General features: G+C 43.6%; 1 protein-coding gene across 1 annotated transcript; it reads right to left on the bottom strand.

Moving 5' to 3' along the window:
• Window positions 1-2,484: 2,484 nt before the first annotated feature.
• map3k9 (mitogen-activated protein kinase kinase kinase 9) lies at window positions 2,485-19,401 on the bottom strand (the record flags this gene model as incomplete). The annotated part of the gene is made up of 11 exons (XM_083791777.1): window positions 2,485-2,927; window positions 3,648-4,403; window positions 5,529-5,641; window positions 6,011-6,155; window positions 7,394-7,516; window positions 9,004-9,244; window positions 9,808-9,983; window positions 10,353-10,501; window positions 12,673-12,853; window positions 17,274-17,687; window positions 18,990-19,401. The coding sequence occupies 11 exons, from the start codon at window positions 19,399-19,401 to the stop codon at window positions 2,485-2,487; spliced, it is 3,153 nt and encodes a 1,050-aa protein (XP_083647903.1).
• Between the last annotated feature and the right edge of the window lie 327 nt (window positions 19,402-19,728).

Raw genomic sequence — 19,728 nt, 5'->3', positions numbered from 1 at the left:
AAATCTCCAATAAATTAAATACAATGCACCAAATTAATACAAATATAAATAGGCAAAAATTACTTTCACATGCCACCAGGGCCTGCTACAAACGTGTGGCATTCAAGACTCATGCAGTCAGTTGCTTAGATAACACACATGAATCAATGTTCCACTCCTCTAACAAGTTCATGAGGCAGATCATTTACAAATACAAATGTTCCCTTTTACTTTAGGACAGTGTTTCTCAACTGACTGGTTGGCTTGGGGACCCAAAAGTGTGATACAAGCCATTCTGAAAGAGCCACAGACAAATACAGGTATAATGTGTTAAAGATACAATGGGCTGTGACTTTATAGCTACAGCAACATAATATTTAAGGCCTGATGTAAAAATCATTTGAGAGCCATTGGTTTTACAGGTCCGCCGGCCTTACTCAGACATTCTTATTAACAGTACCTTACAGGGGATTGAGACAATGCAGGACATTATTCTAAAACTGTGAGTCGCAAATGGAAGTGCTCAGCTGTGTACACAACATCCCTTCAATTGGGGTAGCTTTAGCCATGTTAGGTGATGGCAGGTGTTGGGTACAAAACAGGGATTCAAGACAAAACAAAGACTAAAGAAACTGCTTGCAAATAGCACAACAATTTCAGCACTTACAAATGAATTCAAGTAACAGAAAAGTTTATATTTTTTCCCCTTTTTATGGGGGTTTTCTATTGTTTTTTGCAGAATGTTTATGAATAATCATAGAAAGTGTTTAAATAATTGTAAACAATAATGGACAAATGTTCAGCTTTACATTCATGGCGCTTTTCCAAAAGTGCACTTGATAAAATGCACAATCTTGAACTTGAGATTAAAATGAAAGAGAAAGGTGAACAAAATGCTGAAATGCTAAAAAAGATGCTTGGGGTAAAAATAATTCTACCTTTTGTGTTTAATATTATTAAGTTCCTATGCTGTCGTTTTATCTTTTTCACAAGTGTTTGGTATCACCACATTTGAGGGATCATTGCAAAACCTTTTACACATTCCTCCATTATTCTAAGAACTAGACTGGTGTCTACTAGGGAACAATGCAAGTTGAAACTAATGCCCCTAATGCATGCCCCACCATTGTACCCAATGTCAGAATACCCATTATATCCATCTGTCTGTCTTTTTTATGCCTATGTATGGAGATTTCTGTATCCGTCTGTCTGTAGTCTTGCGAGCCAGACTGTTGCCTCTGACAATTTTCAATACATACATTAGTGCAGGAGCCAACACTGATATTTTTATGAATTGGTAACACTTAAGGTGACTGTAATTTTTATATTTTTGTATTCCTAATGTCTCTAGTTTATACTTTGGTATAACTCTTCCAAATCAGTAAAAATAAAAGAAAAAAATAAGCTAGTTTGACACGTCACAGGCTACTTAAAGCATAATGAATTGTGGAATTTCTTGCCTTATATAGGTTGTCTATGGTGTGGTCATATATAACTGGCAATAACTGGCATGAAGCTACTGAATTTGAAGAGTTATCATACCAAAATATAAACTAGAGATATGTAGGAAATTAGGAATACAATACAAAAAATGTATGGTCACTTTAGGTGGTACCAAAATCTGGCTCAGCCCCTGGACTACATACAGTCTGGACTCTGGAGCACGTAAGCTCTGAAAATGATCAAGTGATAAATCGGATGTGACGGAACCTCCCCGCTTCCGGTTCGTCTTAACAGTCACTCAAATTTGTCCTAATATATAAATAAAAATAATCAAAGAAAATAAATGAAAATTAAGTGTAAATATACTTTTGTTAACAAACAGATGACAGCTTCAATTCTCGCATTGGAGTTGTAGTTCCAGACTCTATATAGCATTCGGACTGTGGAATACTTGTCTGGCTACACAAGTCTGTGTCCCTTTTATGCCCATATATGGAGTTCTGTGTCAGGCGTGTCCTAATATGGAGTCTAGGCCAGTCTATGACATCATATCGATGACATCAGCGTACTCCATATATTGCAATTCTATAAATACTTTGGGGAGATCCACTGTTTTGACCGACTTCCCACTTGGCGCATCACACCCTCAGGTCCTTACCTTGAAGTTGATCAGTCCGATGTATGAGCATGTCCATATCGGTCAGGTTGGTGGTTCTGTACAACTGGATGTCCAGATATGAGTCCAACATATAAGTTGTTCAGTCAGACGGTTCTCGAGATATATGAACTACAGACACAAACATAAGGACATTATAGCAGAAAATCAGCAGATATATCCAAATGTTGTACTCCATTAATATTGGTATCAAATAATCCAGTACTTCTACTTATTTAATGACAGAACAAAATGTGAATTATCTGCAAACAATCTGAATCCAAAGCCTCATTAAGGGAAACACTCTCCACCTCATGTTGTCCTAATGGATAACAGGTAGGAGGGCTGTTCATAGGACCCCCTGTGAACAGCAGAATCCAGAATAATCCAGGAGCCGAATCCAGGGGTTAGGACCAGAATCCTGGTCTATAGCGGTAAGGTGAGTCTTTGGGAAACTTGACCTCTGGTCTGCAGAGTGGCACTGTGCCATCTCGGCACTGTCCTTCATCCTGCCGGTCTAGCAGGTTGTTGACCTTGCGTGGGGAGGGTGTTGGGGCCTCCATTGGAGTGGGCGGCACGGCCGCATCTCTGCCAAACTCCACAGTGGGAGGGGTCTCTGTGCTGGAGGTGTTGGCAGGAGACTCTCCGTTCCCCAGACTCTGTCCATTCCCTCTGGACCAAAACATGTCCACACAACGAGCCCGGGGAGAGGGCCGTGGCCGGGCCACGAAGTCCAGGGTTTTAGGGCGCTCTGGGGCACATCGACGGCGCGGAGTAGGAGGAAACACCAGATTGGGGTCAGGCAACCGGGGTAACCCTGAACAGTCATCCTTTAAAACCCTGAAACCACCTGTTGGGAGAAGCAGAGAATAACAGCCAATGATAAATGGAGTTGGGACAACAGATGTTCGTTCAGGAGGCGTAGAAACACACCTTGTCTCCACTCTCCACCCTACACACAAATCATGTGCACCACTTAAACCCTGCCCAAACCACCCAGAAAGCTCTATGCTTTTCGCATTCCTCCTCCACCCCATTTGCCTCCATATTTGCTCTTTTCCCTGCTCTTCTCTATCTCCCTCTCTCTCTAACTCTCTCCCACTTCTCAGGTTCCTGCTGGGGGGTCACCATCCACAAAGACTCCTTGGTCAGCAACCCTCCCAGAACATACAACCCTTCCTTCCCTTCCTTAACAACCTTTCTCATGACTCATGAATTGCTCCATCAACATAGACAATCCAGAAATCTAGTCAAAATGGATGAATGAAAAGATAATAGATATTAGCATATTTCGGATATACTGTATATCTATTATCTTTTATTATTTGGATTTTAGTGATGACAGAATATGAATTGATTCCACAGGCTTTCTGAATAACTGATCATGGAACTATGTGCACAATGTTTATGATTGCATGGAACCTACTGTATACATGCATGATGTGTCATCTCATCCCTCATTCTGTTTGGCATTAAACAGAGAACCACCTCTTGCAACTGCCCTAGTTTGGAGCTATGAAACCAGGCTTAATCAAACATGCATCTATACAGACTCTCAATGGAACTCTACCTGTGTTCTCTAATGTTGTCTTTTCTGGTAATGGTTCGAGATTATTTGGCAGGCAGCTCTTCTTGATGGCTCCATCTGAGGGGGTCCGACGTAAGCTACGTGAGGAACTCGGAGGGCAGGGTATGTGGGTTGGGGTGAGAGACTGGCGGGGGTTACGTTTGAAACTCTCGAGGTGAATGTTGACCAGTGGGTTAACAGTAGGGAGCTGCGGGGGCTGGAGATGGGAGATGGGAGGCAGCACAGAATGCCGAGCCTGGGGTGATGAGGGACGACAGACCAGCAACTCCTCGCTGTCAGAGCGCAAGAGCGAGCGGGTCGAATTACAGTCAGACACGGACGATAGGGACAGCAGCGTAAAAGACGGAGGCACACGCTCAGGCAGCGACGGTTTTGAGGGGCTCTCCCGTCTGAACAGCTTCCGTGTGGGAGGGCTGGTACTCCGTCTCTGGCCCCCTGTTCTGTGGAAGAAGCCCTCCCATCGCGGTTTAATGTTCTCCTCAGGCTGGGTCAGTGATAACAGGTTGAAGCCCAGTCCGACAGCCGCAAGCAGAGCCCCACAGCCCAGCAGGACAAGCTCAGAGCGCCGCGCTGAACCTGGGCTCTTTCTACTCGGGGGTGTTTCCGGAACCTGGGCACTGGGGCAGTACTCCCCTCCCTCACTATCAGGGAGATGGGCCTCTCTGTGGAAGGGGATGCAGAGGTAGGATTGGGCAGGAGAGGCCCCTGGGTCAGCAGTGAAGCAGCTGTCCTCATTCTCTGAAAAGAAGAGGTTTCACAGAATAATTACATTGCACATGTTATAATATGTGCGAGTCAGTTCACTCACTGCTGAGTACGCTCTGGGCAAACGTGTTGTATACGGTTCATAACATTATCATATACAATACTGTATAAAAAAGGAGAACTAAGGATTAAAAATACACATGTATTTTAGGCATACTCATTTAAATGTGAATGTGACTGATGCTCTTGCCTCTTTCAAGATCAGGAGAAAACTGTGGGCAGGTATTGTATTGAACATGCAAGCTCAACAACCCAACCCTGGAAATTAAATGGAATTTGGAGAAGATACACCAGACTGGGTTTCCATTCAAATGTATTATGAAGCAAATTTTCTGAAAGCTGGAAAAAACTATGCATGTTTCCGTCCACTAATATTATGTGATTATTGGGACATACGTAGTTCATGAAATAAGCAGTAGGTAGCACTATTTTGCCAGTTAGGTGAGAGGCATTTTATTGGACTACTAGACGTTCTTTTATTCAAAAACATGTTACACTACACAGACTGCGTGGTAGTGGTAGGCCATTGGGCTGCAAGTCCTCTAGTTGTGCAGAGGCTGTGAAATGTTTCTTTCTGTCTGGTAATAGTACTAGGCCTGTTCATATTTAATCATGACGTTGCAGACAGTTGCAGACATGCTGCACACATGCTTGAATTGGCCCAGACTCACCGGTACAGTATCAGTTCTGTCGTATTTTGCCCACCTGAGCACCCAAGCTTAATGCTACTTATAATGCAGGGATAACGTGAACCACACTGGGCGCAGCGATAGCCACACGGCCACACACAGTGCTTGTTTTCAGCAGTTACCATTGGTCCTTGACTGAAAATAAATCCAGCAAAATACAGGTAATCGAGTCTGACTTTATATGGAACACAAAACAAATTGAGGACAGAAACCATTATTATAAGAGCGAGGCTTTAATTACACTAATAGCTGATTATAGGAGGGGCTAGCGCCCCTTAAAAATTAAGCTAAAAACTGGGCAAAATCAATAGTGATAGAGATTTATGCACAAAATCCATAGTGCACAAAAAACTAACAAAAACAGGTTGTTGGAAACACAATTAGTGATGCACCACATGCACTTCCTCACCCATTTCCACAAGACTTGGCACTCCGGGTACGGCTGGACTGTGTCTGGGTGACCTCCGCAGGTTAGGAGCACTACAAGAGCGCTGCCTGCTGCCCTCGTGAGGGGGCTTGACACTGACGGATGATTAAAAGAAACAATCAGAAGCATTGTCTTGTAACACCAGTAGCACTGCATGGCCAATAAAGGGCTGATTGTTATTACTCTCCTTTTCTCAATTTACATACAGTAATTTACATAGTGTTCTTGACTCAAGAATTGTTGGTTGATTTTTTTCTCAGTTGAAGTCAAATACTATGAATCTTCTTCCATAGATAATATTTTCAAACTATATTTACCAAGAAAAAGAATCCCAAAAAAGTAAATAAGAATAAACACTAGTAATAGCAATTGAATAGCAATTGAACAGCAGTTGACTTGAATCAAACGAAAACTGATTCCAACCACAATATTCACCCATGAAGCACTACAGTTGAGGTTCTTACCAGGCGTCAGCGCTGTGTTCCCTGTATGGCCCCGACCCCCGGGCTCCCCGGCCCTTCTTTCTGGACCCTTTCCTCTCCCCTTCATCTTCATCCTGCAGGAGGCCAGTGTTCCGACCCCAGGCAGTACACCCCTCCCCTGGGGTGACTACAAAACAACAGGTTTGGTTTTAAGAGGATTTAATTCAGGAGATTAATTAAATCAAAAGTCAAACATTAAAGTATTGTAGTTATAAACTAGAAATGCACTTGCGCGTTGTACACAAGTAGGCCATACATCCTACTTGTGCGCAAGCAGAGCACACAAGTACTGCCACCTCTACGAACTTACGATCAGCCCCTCTATAAAATATATACCTACCTTGAAGCGTACCTTAGTTACGTCACCGCCAACAGCCAATAAGGGACCACCATTCTTACCGACATACATACAAACATCTATACAAACATCCGTTACCTTTTAGCCACCCAAGATTGAAACATTATCTTAATTACGTCACCATCAACAGCCAATTGTAACCACGCATACCATGCATACCACTTTTCATCCAGCCGACCACAGTACTTGTGCGCTCTGCTTGCGCAAGTAATAATGAATGAAAAAAATCTAAATTCCTTGGTCGGTATTAGAATGGATCTGTTAACTTATCAGGATGATACCCAGAGTAGGTATTACCCACCAATCGCTGCAAGAGAAGCCAGAGCATTGAGTATTGTCCTGTAAAGTGTATATATCCATTCTAAGTACTAGGAAATCTAACTATAAAATCGATGAATCTCTGTATGTAGTATGTATGTACTGCATGTAAGTACTGTATGTCTGTCGGTTCTTCACAAGAATCGCTCATCTGATCAACACTTGGCGCTAGTGCTGTTGAGGAGCTTAGGGAGTGCAGTGCCGAGTGTGAAGTCGATCGGATCAGGGTTTCTGCAGAACTAGCCTGCTCGGTATGGGCATGCGTATGCCGTGACATTGCGTGAACCACTCATCTGATCGACTTCACACTTGCCACAAGTGGGTATTGGAAGATGTCCAGGGATGGACATCAAACAATGATGGCTGTATCACCTCAATAGCCCAATACGACCAACTGGTGTTCAAGAAGAGGTGGTTGTCCCTTGCACAAGTCTATCTACAGTATTTTATACTGTCTGCAAAGAAGTCAAGGTCTCTGTTCTGGTGTCTGTTCTTTGCATATCTCGTGTTCAACTAATCGACTTCACTGACACTTGAGGGGTTGTATTGAGTGTGTGAAGTCGAATGGGCACTGCACTAATGGATTCTATTCTAAAATCCATGGTCAAAGACAGTGAAGATACTATTGATGCAATTTAGTCAATTCGATATTCTGTTATGATTTGATTTTAACATGAAATGTTACTCACGCTGGATGGCTCTCAGCCGGGGTAGCATTGCAGGACTGTTTGGTGGGCTGGAACTGCTACCAAGCAAACTCCTACGCCGGTCATGTGATGGGGAAGCCTGGACTGTGATTTTGTGCTGAAAGTCTGAGACAGGACTAGGAATGTTATTAGCATTCAATAATATCACAATAATAATAAATATAGGTGCAAGCAGCGATACGATGGGTTCAATTCACAAGCAACAAAGAAAAAGCTATACGCAATATGCCCAATAACTTAATAAGCCATAGAAACACTGATGACCAAACTTGAGAGAAAGAAGACCACGCAATTAACAAATGAGCGATTAAAATAGCTGGTTAGACTGGAGACAATGTCACTTTTTTATTACACTGATTGGCTGAAGGGGTTGTCTGTCAGCGCTATACTCCCACAGTCAACCATGCATTAGCTGGGTCCAGTTAACCAGGCTACAAAATAGTTGATAGTGTGGATGATATACTTTATCAATCCTATCTATACAATCATAGATCATATAATTGTGAGATCATTGGGAAATCTAAAGGTCAGAGGTCCTTGTCTCTGGCATTACTCAAGCATCATCCAACAGTCCGACCTCAAACTCAGCGGTGTGCTGTGTCGAGTGGGATCAATTCAGTTGAACCAACGGTTTCTGAGAACCAGAAAACCAAGAACATCAGTATCGCGGGTCTGTGGAGTACGCACCGAATATCAGTGTGTTTGTGGGGGGGAGTGTAGGCTTCGGGTGACTTGATTGGACAACCCGATGGATTGGCCGAGGTTTGTGTGCTTGTTGAGGGGCTATTAGTGTAGATTTTCGTCTTACACAAACATTAAATTCCAATTGACAATGAATGGAGAATTTACGTCTTATGTGTCTGAGCAAATCAGTATTTGCCTACAAAAAAATAAAATTGACATGATGATGTATGATGATAAGAGCGCCCCTCACTTCACACAGGTGTCATTTTTCCAATATAAGTGTACATCAAACTCTATTCACATATGTACATCATCAACACGATGTCAACACATCAACACGATGTCAACAGTTTCTGATGACATCAGGGATCATTTAGTTAATCTGTCGTATGGTACTGGGTACTCACCGGTTTATTGCAGGCCAGTGACTGCGGATATCGCACTGAGTATTCTAACAACGGGTACATAGAGTAATCTGAGAGCTGGCACAAGAGGTATTCCACTAGCATCAGTCCCGATTTACATCATTTCCAACTGGTCCCCGAGTAGGGGATGATAGTAGTAGCCTAATAATAAAATCACACTTGTGTGAAGTGAGGTGCATCCGCTGCCCACTGTGGCTGCCACATGATGTCACAGCCTGGGGGCCTTCTTAACGCAAACACTAAAAGTCCATAGACTTGGCTGCCACATGACGTCATGTCTGAAAGCCAGACTAGCTAGCACTAGCTAGCCAGACGCTATCTAGCGCCCCTCAATTATAACCACAAGTGAACCTCACATTGTAAGAATTAATTATATGATGCGAAGGTCATTATGTCCAACTAAAAGTGTAATTCAGCAGTTTTAAAATGGCAGGGATAAATCAAGCAATTCAAGCATCAGTGATACGGCAAGGCCACCAGTACCTGAGGGCAGGCTGATCCTGTTTCCGTCCTTGAGTTTGAGGCGGCTGCGTCTGAACTTGCCCTGCCTGCTCTCCACTCGGGGCTTCTCCTGGTACAGCTGGTGGATGATGATGTTGAGCTCTCTCTCCAGGATGTGGATCTCACGCTCGGCCAGCTCCTGCTCTCGTCTCCTCAGGGCCTCCTCCTGACACTTCTGCTCCAAAGCCGCACGGCTCAACTCCTCCTCCCATGACCGCAGCTCCTAACCGGCAAACCATATCCAATGCAATAAATACTAGAACTTAAGATGAAATCAGCAATTAAAACAACACGTCAAAGTGGCTGTAAGCCTAATATAATAGTCTATGACAATCCAATCAATTAAATTCCCTCCAGTGCCTCTCAGAGGTGCATTTTGGTATAAGGTTCATCACAATCTGGGAACCCATTGGCGAAAAAAGGAAAGACAGCACCCTGAGTCAACAGTCTCTAGAGACTAGGTTCATCATGGAGAGGGTGGGAGACATTGTCCATATGCTCTCAGGACTCCAGCTCCAGAAAATCTTGTCAAGCAGAAATGCAATTGCAATTTTATTAACTGTACGACCTACAGTCAAATCGCCACCATGAGGCAAATTTGGGAGAAGAAAAAAAAGGTTCTTTCTTGTTCTACTAAGTGTGTGTGCACGCTGATCAGTCCAGCTGTGTCAGAGACACATGCAGATGGACAGGGATGAAAACTATCTCTGGCCTTCGGGCATCCGGCCAGGCAGAGATAATTAGCAATAAATCAGTCTATTAATTGAGCAAGCAAGCAACCCCCACCTTTTCCTTGGTCCTTAGCTGATCAAACATTTCCTGTATCTCTATTTTCCAGTCGTCCTGTAGAGAGTGGAAGGAGTCTGCTGGCATCTCAAAGAAGCCCGACTCCTCAATAGCCGTGAGCTGGTCCAGAATACTTGTGAAAAGAGGCCGTGAATGAGGGTCTGGGCTCCAGCAATCTGTGTGGTACAGATTTAAATCAAAGTCCATGTGGCCTTCCAAAGTGTTTTACACAGTGAAAAGATAAGTCTGTGTAGTCTATTGTGATGCAATTTAAAAAAAGCTTACTATACTTTACACTTCTAAAACATCAATAGCATCTCTAAGCCTGCAGCTCATCACTTAGGATGTTGTTGAAGCATACAGTACTGTAGCTTTAAAAGTGGTTTGCCGACAGTGGATGGGCTTTTAAAATAGATGAGATCTCCAAAAAGAGAAAGCTCCAACAAATCAAATCTCAGATAGCCTACAGTCTTAGAACAGAACAGTGTGAGCATGCAGAAAGGAATGTGTAATAAATGTCCAAAGGGTAAAAGTTTCCTTCTTACCCTCCATAAGACGTGCAAATGGCTCTGGGCAGGTTGAGGGGATAGGCAAAGCCAGCTTGTTCATAGCTACTCCATAAGCCACTGCTAGACCATCAATACCACGGAAAGGCACCTCTCCCGTTAGTAACTCCCACAGGAGAACACCATAGCTTGATTGATCATATTAAAAGAAAAACAGCAAAAGAGTGACAAAAGATATTGTGAATATTGAAAGATATGATTTTTGTAGACATTACAATACAACAACTAAATGCGTAGCTACTAGCTAGTACATCAGTACACCCATTTCACACCCAGGGCTGAACTTCTAGGTTGTTGATTGCATGATTTCAAACACTTTGGAATAAGAATGTGTGCAACTATATCATCGCTATCGGGCAGAAACCTTGAATCTCCAGATTACCTATTTTATGTTTTGTTTTTCATTACGGTAATTATTGTAATTCCTTTGTTTTTTGTTTCACAGTGTCATGCAAAAGTAGCATAAAATGTGATGTGTTGTGTGACAAATTTAAAGATTTCACCTATAATGACATGCCCAAAATAGGGGGACACAGCTTTAAAGTGGTTCAATCTGTCTGTGGAATGTATAAATATTTAACCAATGAAAAGTATTAACAAGAGCTGGTGAGTAAATAGTAACTACATTGGATCCACAGCTTCTGTTTCCCTAGCCCAATTTGGAACCTCACCTTACTCTTAGCTCAGAGTAGAGGTTCCATATAGAGGTATCCCTGCACCGGTAGAAAGGGGGTTGAGCCGTCCAAAAACAGTGGCTTACATCCTTTTCGCAGTATCGTTTCCAAAAAGTAAAGGTATTTCTGAGATGATAAACTTAGGACAGGCAAGTACAAGTTTTAGACTGGGGTGAAACAACCGCATTACATTTTTCAACTGACATTCATTCGACATTCGACCAGGGGAGGCGCTAATGCTGCCTCTCCGGCTGCAACTTCTGACAAAAACATATTACTGTCTAACTTCATAAGCTATTTAAGCGGTTGTTTCACCCCAGTCTAAAAATGTGACATACCTGTCAGTATTACCTTTACGTTTAGGAAACGATACTGCAAAAAGGGTTTTCGCCAGTTTTTGGACGGCTCAATCCCTGTCTACAGATGCAGGGATACCTCTATACGGAACCTCTTCTCTGAGCTAAGAGCGTAGGGTGAGGTTCCAAACGGGGCTACTGTTTTCCATTTCCTGAAAAGTAACAGTTTTGGACATACAAGGTTTCTGCCCGACAGCAGCGATATGGACATCAAGCATAGCAGGGTGTTCCTGAGATATAATTCTCACCCAGCAGGCCTTTCCCAGATGAATAAAGGTTCAAACTAAATAAATGAATGCCATGGCTTTTGGTTTCCACCTAGCAAAACACCAGCTTCAAACAGAGAGGATTGTTGAGCTGAGAAAATGACCTCAGTATAGCATGCTAGTGGATGCAACCTAGGTTGGATATACTGTGCCACCACAAATGTAGGTAATGCCCAGACCACACCATGTCTACTTATGCGTAATTATGGCACAAATCAGTAGAAATTGGTAAAGACTGTATGCAGGGGAATATAGACATACTGTACTGAATAAGATACTGGGTGACTGATCATCATGTCCATAATATCACTTGTTTGAATAACATTCAATGCCATTTAGACTTAACATTATAGGGAAGTTTCTACGATCTGTGAACAAGTCAGGTTTTTGTATAATAATAGAAAATCTATCACTATTGCTGTACTGCACACTGCCCCCTTGACTTTCAACCTATCACGGGTCCCTTTAATCCCATTGTAGAGCGGGAAACCCCACAACAGTCAGAAATAGCTAAGCTGGCCTGTTAATACCATTTCCCTTAACTCTCCCTGTGGACTGAGCTTGGCTCTTAACAATGCAGCTCAATATGCAGGGCACACAGGTGCAACCACGTGGATTAGAACCCGGTTATTGCGCGTGGGAAACCAAACATCTACCACTCATCCAGAGGGCACTTCCTCCATGCCAAAGGAGATACTGGGCTTCAGGCAGAGCCACTCTCCAACATTCACCCTCCCGCAGAAATATCTACCAATCATCAAAAGAGGAATTTTATGGCCAAGGGAGATATTACATTTCTGGTCTTCAGGCATTGATACTCTGCTACACAGGCACTTGAGTCTTAAATATACAGAGTGAAGTGCTGTACAGTTAGCTATCAACATGTTCTTCTACTACACCAATGCAACAAACAATTCTCTGGATGTTTATTGTATTTTCACAAACAGTCCATCTCAATAGATGCCGTTTGAAGCTGCATCTGATCGGTCCCCCTTCTGCCCACCTCCATACGTCGCTACCCTTGGAGAAGGTGGATGATCGGATGACCTCGGGAGCCATCCAGGCGTAGGTGCCTGCAGCGCTCATCTTGGTGGTACGGTGCCACTCCCGCGCCAGGCCAAAGTCTGTGATCTTCAGAGTCTTGTTACTAAGGTCGTCCATCTCAACCCTCTCAAGGATCAGTACTGGTGGTATACAAAGCATCCAAGAGGGGGAGGAGAGGAGATGACGGAGGAGGAGGTGGTGGAGGTATGATGATTGTGGTCAGTTTGGAGGATGGGGGGTGGAGGGTGATAAGAACCAAGGATTGAAATGTTGGGAGTCGTACAGCAGGCAGGGTCCGACCATGAAGGTAAAAACAATGTATGTGGGAATGCAAAGATAGGACAACATGGGAAATGAACAAAACAGGGTGTAGTTGGTGGGAGGCCATGATGAAAGGATTGGAAGGATAGGAGCGATAAGAAGAGATAAAGAAAATAAACGAGAGGAAACAAATAGTGAGCTATTAGGACACAGAAAAGAGCACAGATGAAAAATACAGGACTTGATCAATGCCAACAGTGCAAAGAACGGCATACTTTGGCACTCCTGTTGCAGGAGTAGGCAGTAGAAAACACCTCAATCTCCATGTACAAGAGAAAAACCTGCTCTCTCCACCCAACACCACATGGGCTCCCCCATTCAGCTGTACAATGCCAGGCCATCTGCTGTGGCTATACTCAGTAGGGAGGGTGTGTCTACAAGCTGTGGTGCACATCAAGGGACCCTTCATCTGCTGCTCATGTGGCTCTGCTGTTACTGTTCCAAAGAAACTAAATCCCAACATGTGCTGCAAGGAAAGCATGGCACAAAAAAACTGTCCATGGTTAGGGGTTGCCAATTGCCATCCCTCCCCTGGGGCCACCCATGCTACAATTGCATGCACAAAATATAAAAGCATCCACCAAATGGCAGATGTTAGGTATGGTGGTGGGTTGGTCACGGTTAATTCATTACCCAAGAGTATTGCCCTCTCAAGATATAAACAAATTAATTGATGAGAAGTTTTCAGTGATTAATTACAGAAAGGATTAGAAATAAAAAAAAAGAGAATGAACGGAAAGGAGATTTGTTTTTGTTTTTTGTAACACAAAACTCTGTTCTTGAGTTCAGTGACTTGTCACTGTGAAGATTAATAGTTTGCCTCATAAGCTTGTTTTACCCACATGTAATCTAAAAAAAACAACCCAACTCAGCTCTCCACCACATTTCCCCCGTCAGCAGAAGTACATGTCTGATGTTTCCAAGGATTTGATGCATGTTGCTAAAAGATTTTTACAGACAGCTACTGAAGCCAGTGAGAGCAGACGTTTAGTCTGTACTGATTGGCACTGATTGGTACTTTGAGTACTGAAATCAGTACTCACGTTCTAGCCACAGGTGTTGATTAGATGTTGTACCATACTTTCAGGTATGCACAAGACAAGTAGGCTACAGCGTATGGATTATGGAATAATAGCCACACCTCTGTCACATGGATTAGTAAAGTGTAACAGACTCAAGGAGGGGTTCCATCCATTTGAATGCAAAATACTAGATACAACTAGAACTGCACTCTGTCGAGTGCATACTTGCTTGTTACACACTAGTAGGCCATTTATGGCCTACTAGTGCGCAAGCAGAGCAAACTGTCAAATCTCAGTAATGACTACTTGTGCCTGATACGGCAGTGGTGCCAGATTACATACATGTATACATAGGAGCATTACCTTTAATCCTCCCAACACTAAAACATATCGTCATTACCTCACCATCGAAAACCAATTACACTCTGGCATTGGGTCCTTTCATCCACATCTTTATTATGTCATCATCGAGAGCTAGTTATACTATGTATATGTATATGTCATTTGTAAGTTGATTAGCGGTATACTGTGGTTACTTTGCGCCGTATGCACCGTCCCAGCCGTCCTGCCAATTTTGATGCGTATGCACCGTCCCAGCAAATGACGTAATGACTAATTGTGCCTGATACAGCAGTGGTGCCAGATTACATACATGTATACATAGGAGCATTACCTTTAATCCTCCCGACACTAAAACATATCGTCATTACGTCACCACCATCGAAAACCATTGGTTTTATACATATACATAGTATATGTATAACTAGCTCTCAATGATTACGTAATAAAGATGTGGATTAAAGGACCCAATGCCAGAGTGTAATTGGTTTTCGATGGTGACGTAATGACGATGATATGTTTTAGTGTTGGGAGGATTAAAGGTAATGCTCCTATGTAGATCTGTAATCTGGCACCACTGCCGTATCAGGCACAATTAGTCATTACGTCATTTGCTGGGACGGTGCATACGCATCACAATTGGCGGGACGGCTGGGACGGTGCATACGAGTCCCAGGCAAAACTAGTACTTGCACGCTCTGCTTGCGCAAGTAAATACTGCAGTCCTGTGTGTGGCGTGTTCAAAATCTACTATAAAAAGTTCAAGTTGTGGTGGATGGGTGGTGTCTGTGTGGCTGTCTGGGCACATATGTCCACATTATGGCCTGGACATTTGCTATAGGGTTGTCAACGCAACAGAGAGAGAGGGAGGGAGAGAAATAGACAGCAGGAGAGAGCCTAATTCACCCAAAACACAACCTGACCAGTGTTGAGTAGTGTACCCGAACCTTAACACAGTGATCAAGACCAAAGCAATGAGTTGGCAGCACAATAACCCTGGTGGCAACACAGAGCAAGCTGATAACGTGGTAAATAAACCAAAGAGACTTGAATGGAAGAGAGACAATACTATAACTCTATTTAAAGGGAGCGTAAGTGATATTTTTTGGTTCAAGTAATAATTAAATAGCGATTCGATTCCCAATCCCAATCTGTGGACTGGCATCGCAAGTGGGTCCCCAATTCAAAATGTGCCATGACTCATCGACAGTGCAGTCTCGGAAGACCATAGATATCCTGGCACAGCTTCTGCTGTGGATGGGTAGACCAATATGCGAGAGGCAGACTCGGCCGCAGATGACATACGTGTAGGCCGATTCTGGAGTTGTTGATGGTGTGGCGGTGTCCTGCATCCCTATTCTGGGGATTATGACAATTATGTCATAATTTGGCGAACATTCAGAAAATATCACATGTACAAGCTTACAAGGCATTGTGTAACAACACAGTGAGCTTGTAGATCGGCAATTTTCAGCAAAGATATCTGTCGTGGAGGGGGGAAAAAACTAGGCCAAGAATAGAGCTCTAGGGTGGGACTCCAGTCAATGAAGTATACACTGTAAACAAGTGTACTATGTGGGTTCCATTGATCCAATCCGAAACATTGTTTATCAAAATCGCATTTGATTGATCAATACGATCGATCATCAAAACAAACTTGCTCTATTCACACTGTCCACTGTGTTCATATGATTATGAGTGGGCTGCATTTCTGCAAATGCTTTTGAGATTTTCGAGTGGGCCTGATCTAGAAAACTGCTGCTATAGTGTTTGTTCAGTCAGTTTCCCTGTCTCTCTAGCTTTCAAAAAATAAATCTTCAGGTCGGGATACCAGTTTTATCCAATCAGGAGAGAGAACTCTTACTATACACAGGATACAGAAGTAACAAGTGAAATATTTTGGGGCTCTCTCTTTGGATTGGATAAAATTGGTATCCAAACCTGAAAATGTGTTTTCTGTTTACTAAAGAGCTGCAGAGATGGATCACGTACACCCTCTTTAAAGTTCAATTACACTGATACATTAGTTAATATGATTATCAACAAAAACACAAGTAATATCCTGCATTATAGCAAAACCTTTATCTTTATCACTGCCAGGCCGATAGGCAGAGATTGTGTTTTGTGTATCTGTGTGTCTGCCTGTGTGAAGCTAATATTAGACACCACTGGATCCATCCATTCATTTTGATGGATTTTGAGTGGATATAAAGAGTTTGTATATTGTGGGTTTGAGAGCTACATTGTCTTTTACATTTATTTAATATTATTTTAAAAGGGCCACTGTAGTTGTGTCGATGTGAATGACACAGATTTTTGTACTCGACTACCAATTAACATCATTATTAATAATAAAATAAAATAAAAGGGCCACTGTGCCAAGGATGTGAACTAGTTAGATTGGCTTTAACAATCAGAAGCAGTCAATGGTACTCAAAGGCCTCTGCTAATCACTGGAGGATAGACCAGTGGCAAACAAGAAGCTCTTTGCACATGTTTGTTGAGCGTCCAATAGGAATCCTGGGGCAGATAACTGGACAAATCCTTGGTAATAGGCTTGGGATTTAGGGGACCCAGAGTCAAATGCTAGATTAAAACAGACCCACAAACATACATGCATGCAAAGTGCCCTTTTCTCCTTTACACCCCTTTGCAACTGCCTCCCTGTCCACAAAGGCCATCCTGCTGCCTTTACAAAACTCATGGAGCATTATTTTGTCTTTTTAGCTCAGGCTTATGCATGTTGTTGCAGGTCATGTTGTTTTGATTCTAAATCTTGTTATTTTAATCACAAAAACTACAATGACTTTGCATTTAGGCCATCGCCACCAGCAGAGCATTCCACTATACATCGGCATACACTACACAGATGACTTACTGTTGCTGGACTTGAGGTCCCTGTGAATGATGGGAACAATGGCCTCGCTGTGGAGGTAGAGCATGGCACGCGCTATCTGCACAGCCCAGTCCACCAGTGTGCATGGTGGGATGCGCTTCCCAGAGAGGGCCCTGTTGAGGGGGCCGCCCCTGGCCAGCTCCATGACCAGACACAGGTTGGGCTCCTGCAGGCAGACGCCCAGCAGGGCCATGATGTTGGGGTGGTGGAGCATGGCGAACAGCTTGGCCTCCTGGCGAACGCTCTCCAGGGTCTGTCCCGCGTCCTCATCGGGGTCCCGGCGTGCCGCTTTCACGGCAACGTCCGCGCCACGCCACAGAGCGCGGTACACCTTGCCGAAACCACCAACGCCAATCATCTCCTCCAGGGTGAGCTCTGAGAAGTTGATCTCCAGCACTGAGGGTGAGAGGAGACACAGGAAATGTAGACCTTTATTGATCCTGCAGGGCAAAATTCAGTTTCGGTTTCAACCAGCTGATGGATGCTCAAGATAGTCAAAATGAGAGACATGTTGCTTGATAGATATTTATTGTCAGTGCATGAGTCCAAAGTTATTGTTATGTGTGAGCATATTGCCGACTTGCCTACTATACTATCTGTATAGTATATTCATGCTGTGTATTATTTCCTACCAGGCCCTATATAAGCAGACTGACCTTGATAAATATTTCAGGTGGTATGGTATGTGAAAGTAGGTCAGCTGCCTCCGTGCGTGAGCAATAGAAATAATGTTCAGACAGCGAAGACCGTGGAAGTATTACAACACACCCAAACAAGGGATCTCATCCCAGTCATAAGGAATGCAGCCTTAAACACTTAAGCCCTATTTTCCTCTCTTTTTGTTTGTAAATAATTATCAAAAATAGCGAATCTGTGTAGCTCACATGCATCATCTGATATCAGGGTTAAAATGCATTGGTCAAATTAAATATTACATGGACCAATAACCAGGAGATGGGCAATAGATACAAGACTGTATCTGTATGCTCAAAGGCATTTCCACAGCCAATCAGAAGGAGAGTGCTTTCACATGTAGCTCCAGTGCAGCACAATGTAGCAGATTTTGCTTATGTCTACTTGATCTATAGCTCAGCACAGGGCCTTGGCTTGGCATTTAACAGCATAAGCTATTTTCTTCCCAGAGACACAATTCGATAATTTAACCCATAATTGCCCTCCTGCAACTCCAGTAGCTGTGGAGCATCACCAGTATCTGTACCCAAAAGTAAACGCAAGATAATTGATGCCATTGCTTCAGTAGAGCATGATGACAAAGGCTCACTCACACAGTATCTAATGAAGATATGGGAAGGGATGTGTATGCCTGTATGGCAGGCAGTGACGTAGCGCCGGGCTGCACTGGCTTGCTGAGGATGCGACGCACAATGTGCAATGAAATTCGAGCAGCAAGGCGGGGTGTATTGATGGAGCACGGTCGACTGCCTTGTTTGACAGGCATGCAATATGATGAATAATGGTGCTGAGGATGGCTCTCACTGAGGATGCTTTGGTATTTACAGGCCTACAGAAGTACAATGCGCCTAGTACCAACATGACATAGCAGTCTCACTCTCGATGTGGGTTTCTTAGACCAAAAACAATTAAGGATGTAGGCCTAGATGTACTGGAACTTAACATTAAAGTCACTTACTAATTTCATTTTATCAGTATGTATATGAAGCACAATGGGATACTCACAGTGCAGATTGGGGACTGAGTAGTCGGGGTACTGCTGCTCTGAAGTGTCCCGTATTTTCTCCGAAATGCCATTTCCAATACTGACATAATTACAGGGGAAAATGCCCACGCGGTCCGCTATCATACCAGTCCACCATCCCTCATCTCCCGACACCAGGGAATCTTTAGACAGGACCTCCACCAGGTCCCCCTGCTGCAGACTGAGCTCGTCGTCCGCAAGCGCCTCATAGTCGAACACCGCCGTCCACAAACCACCGGGGCTTGCTGGTGCCGCAGCCGGTGCGGTGTTGATGCCGCCGGCGTGCTCCGGTGTTGGCCAGCGAAAAACATCTGCTTCGTCGGTGTCATCTGATGAAGGAATACAAGCCTTGGGACTCACGCTATCGTCCAAAGCAGGTTTGAAGACATCCATTGAAGCGATCCATAGGGGCGACCTGAATCACTGCAGGCGCATACACCTGACGCGGGGAGCGAGGGTCTGAGCACCCTGCATACTGGATCTAGTGGGTTCTTCTTCCACTGCAGCTATTCCCGCAGAGTCGCTGATGAAAATAGCAAGATTCTTTCTGCTGCATTCTCATCCGTTTGCTCACTCTTGTCGAGAAGAACATTGAAGATCATTCTTTCTGATACAGTAGAGGAGACTGCACATTCGCAGCATTGGAACTCCATAATACTCTTTATTCTAAGCCAATTGTGCCACACTAGTATTCCGTCAACTCAAATGATTTGAACACGA

Source organism: Protomyctophum parallelum (genome assembly GCF_964188405.1).
Source record: "Protomyctophum parallelum genome assembly, chromosome: 20".
Taxonomy (NCBI): domain Eukaryota; kingdom Metazoa; phylum Chordata; class Actinopteri; order Myctophiformes; family Myctophidae; genus Protomyctophum; species Protomyctophum parallelum.
Note: the sequence above shows the minus strand (reverse complement) of the source record. Positions and strands in the feature narration are given on the sequence as shown.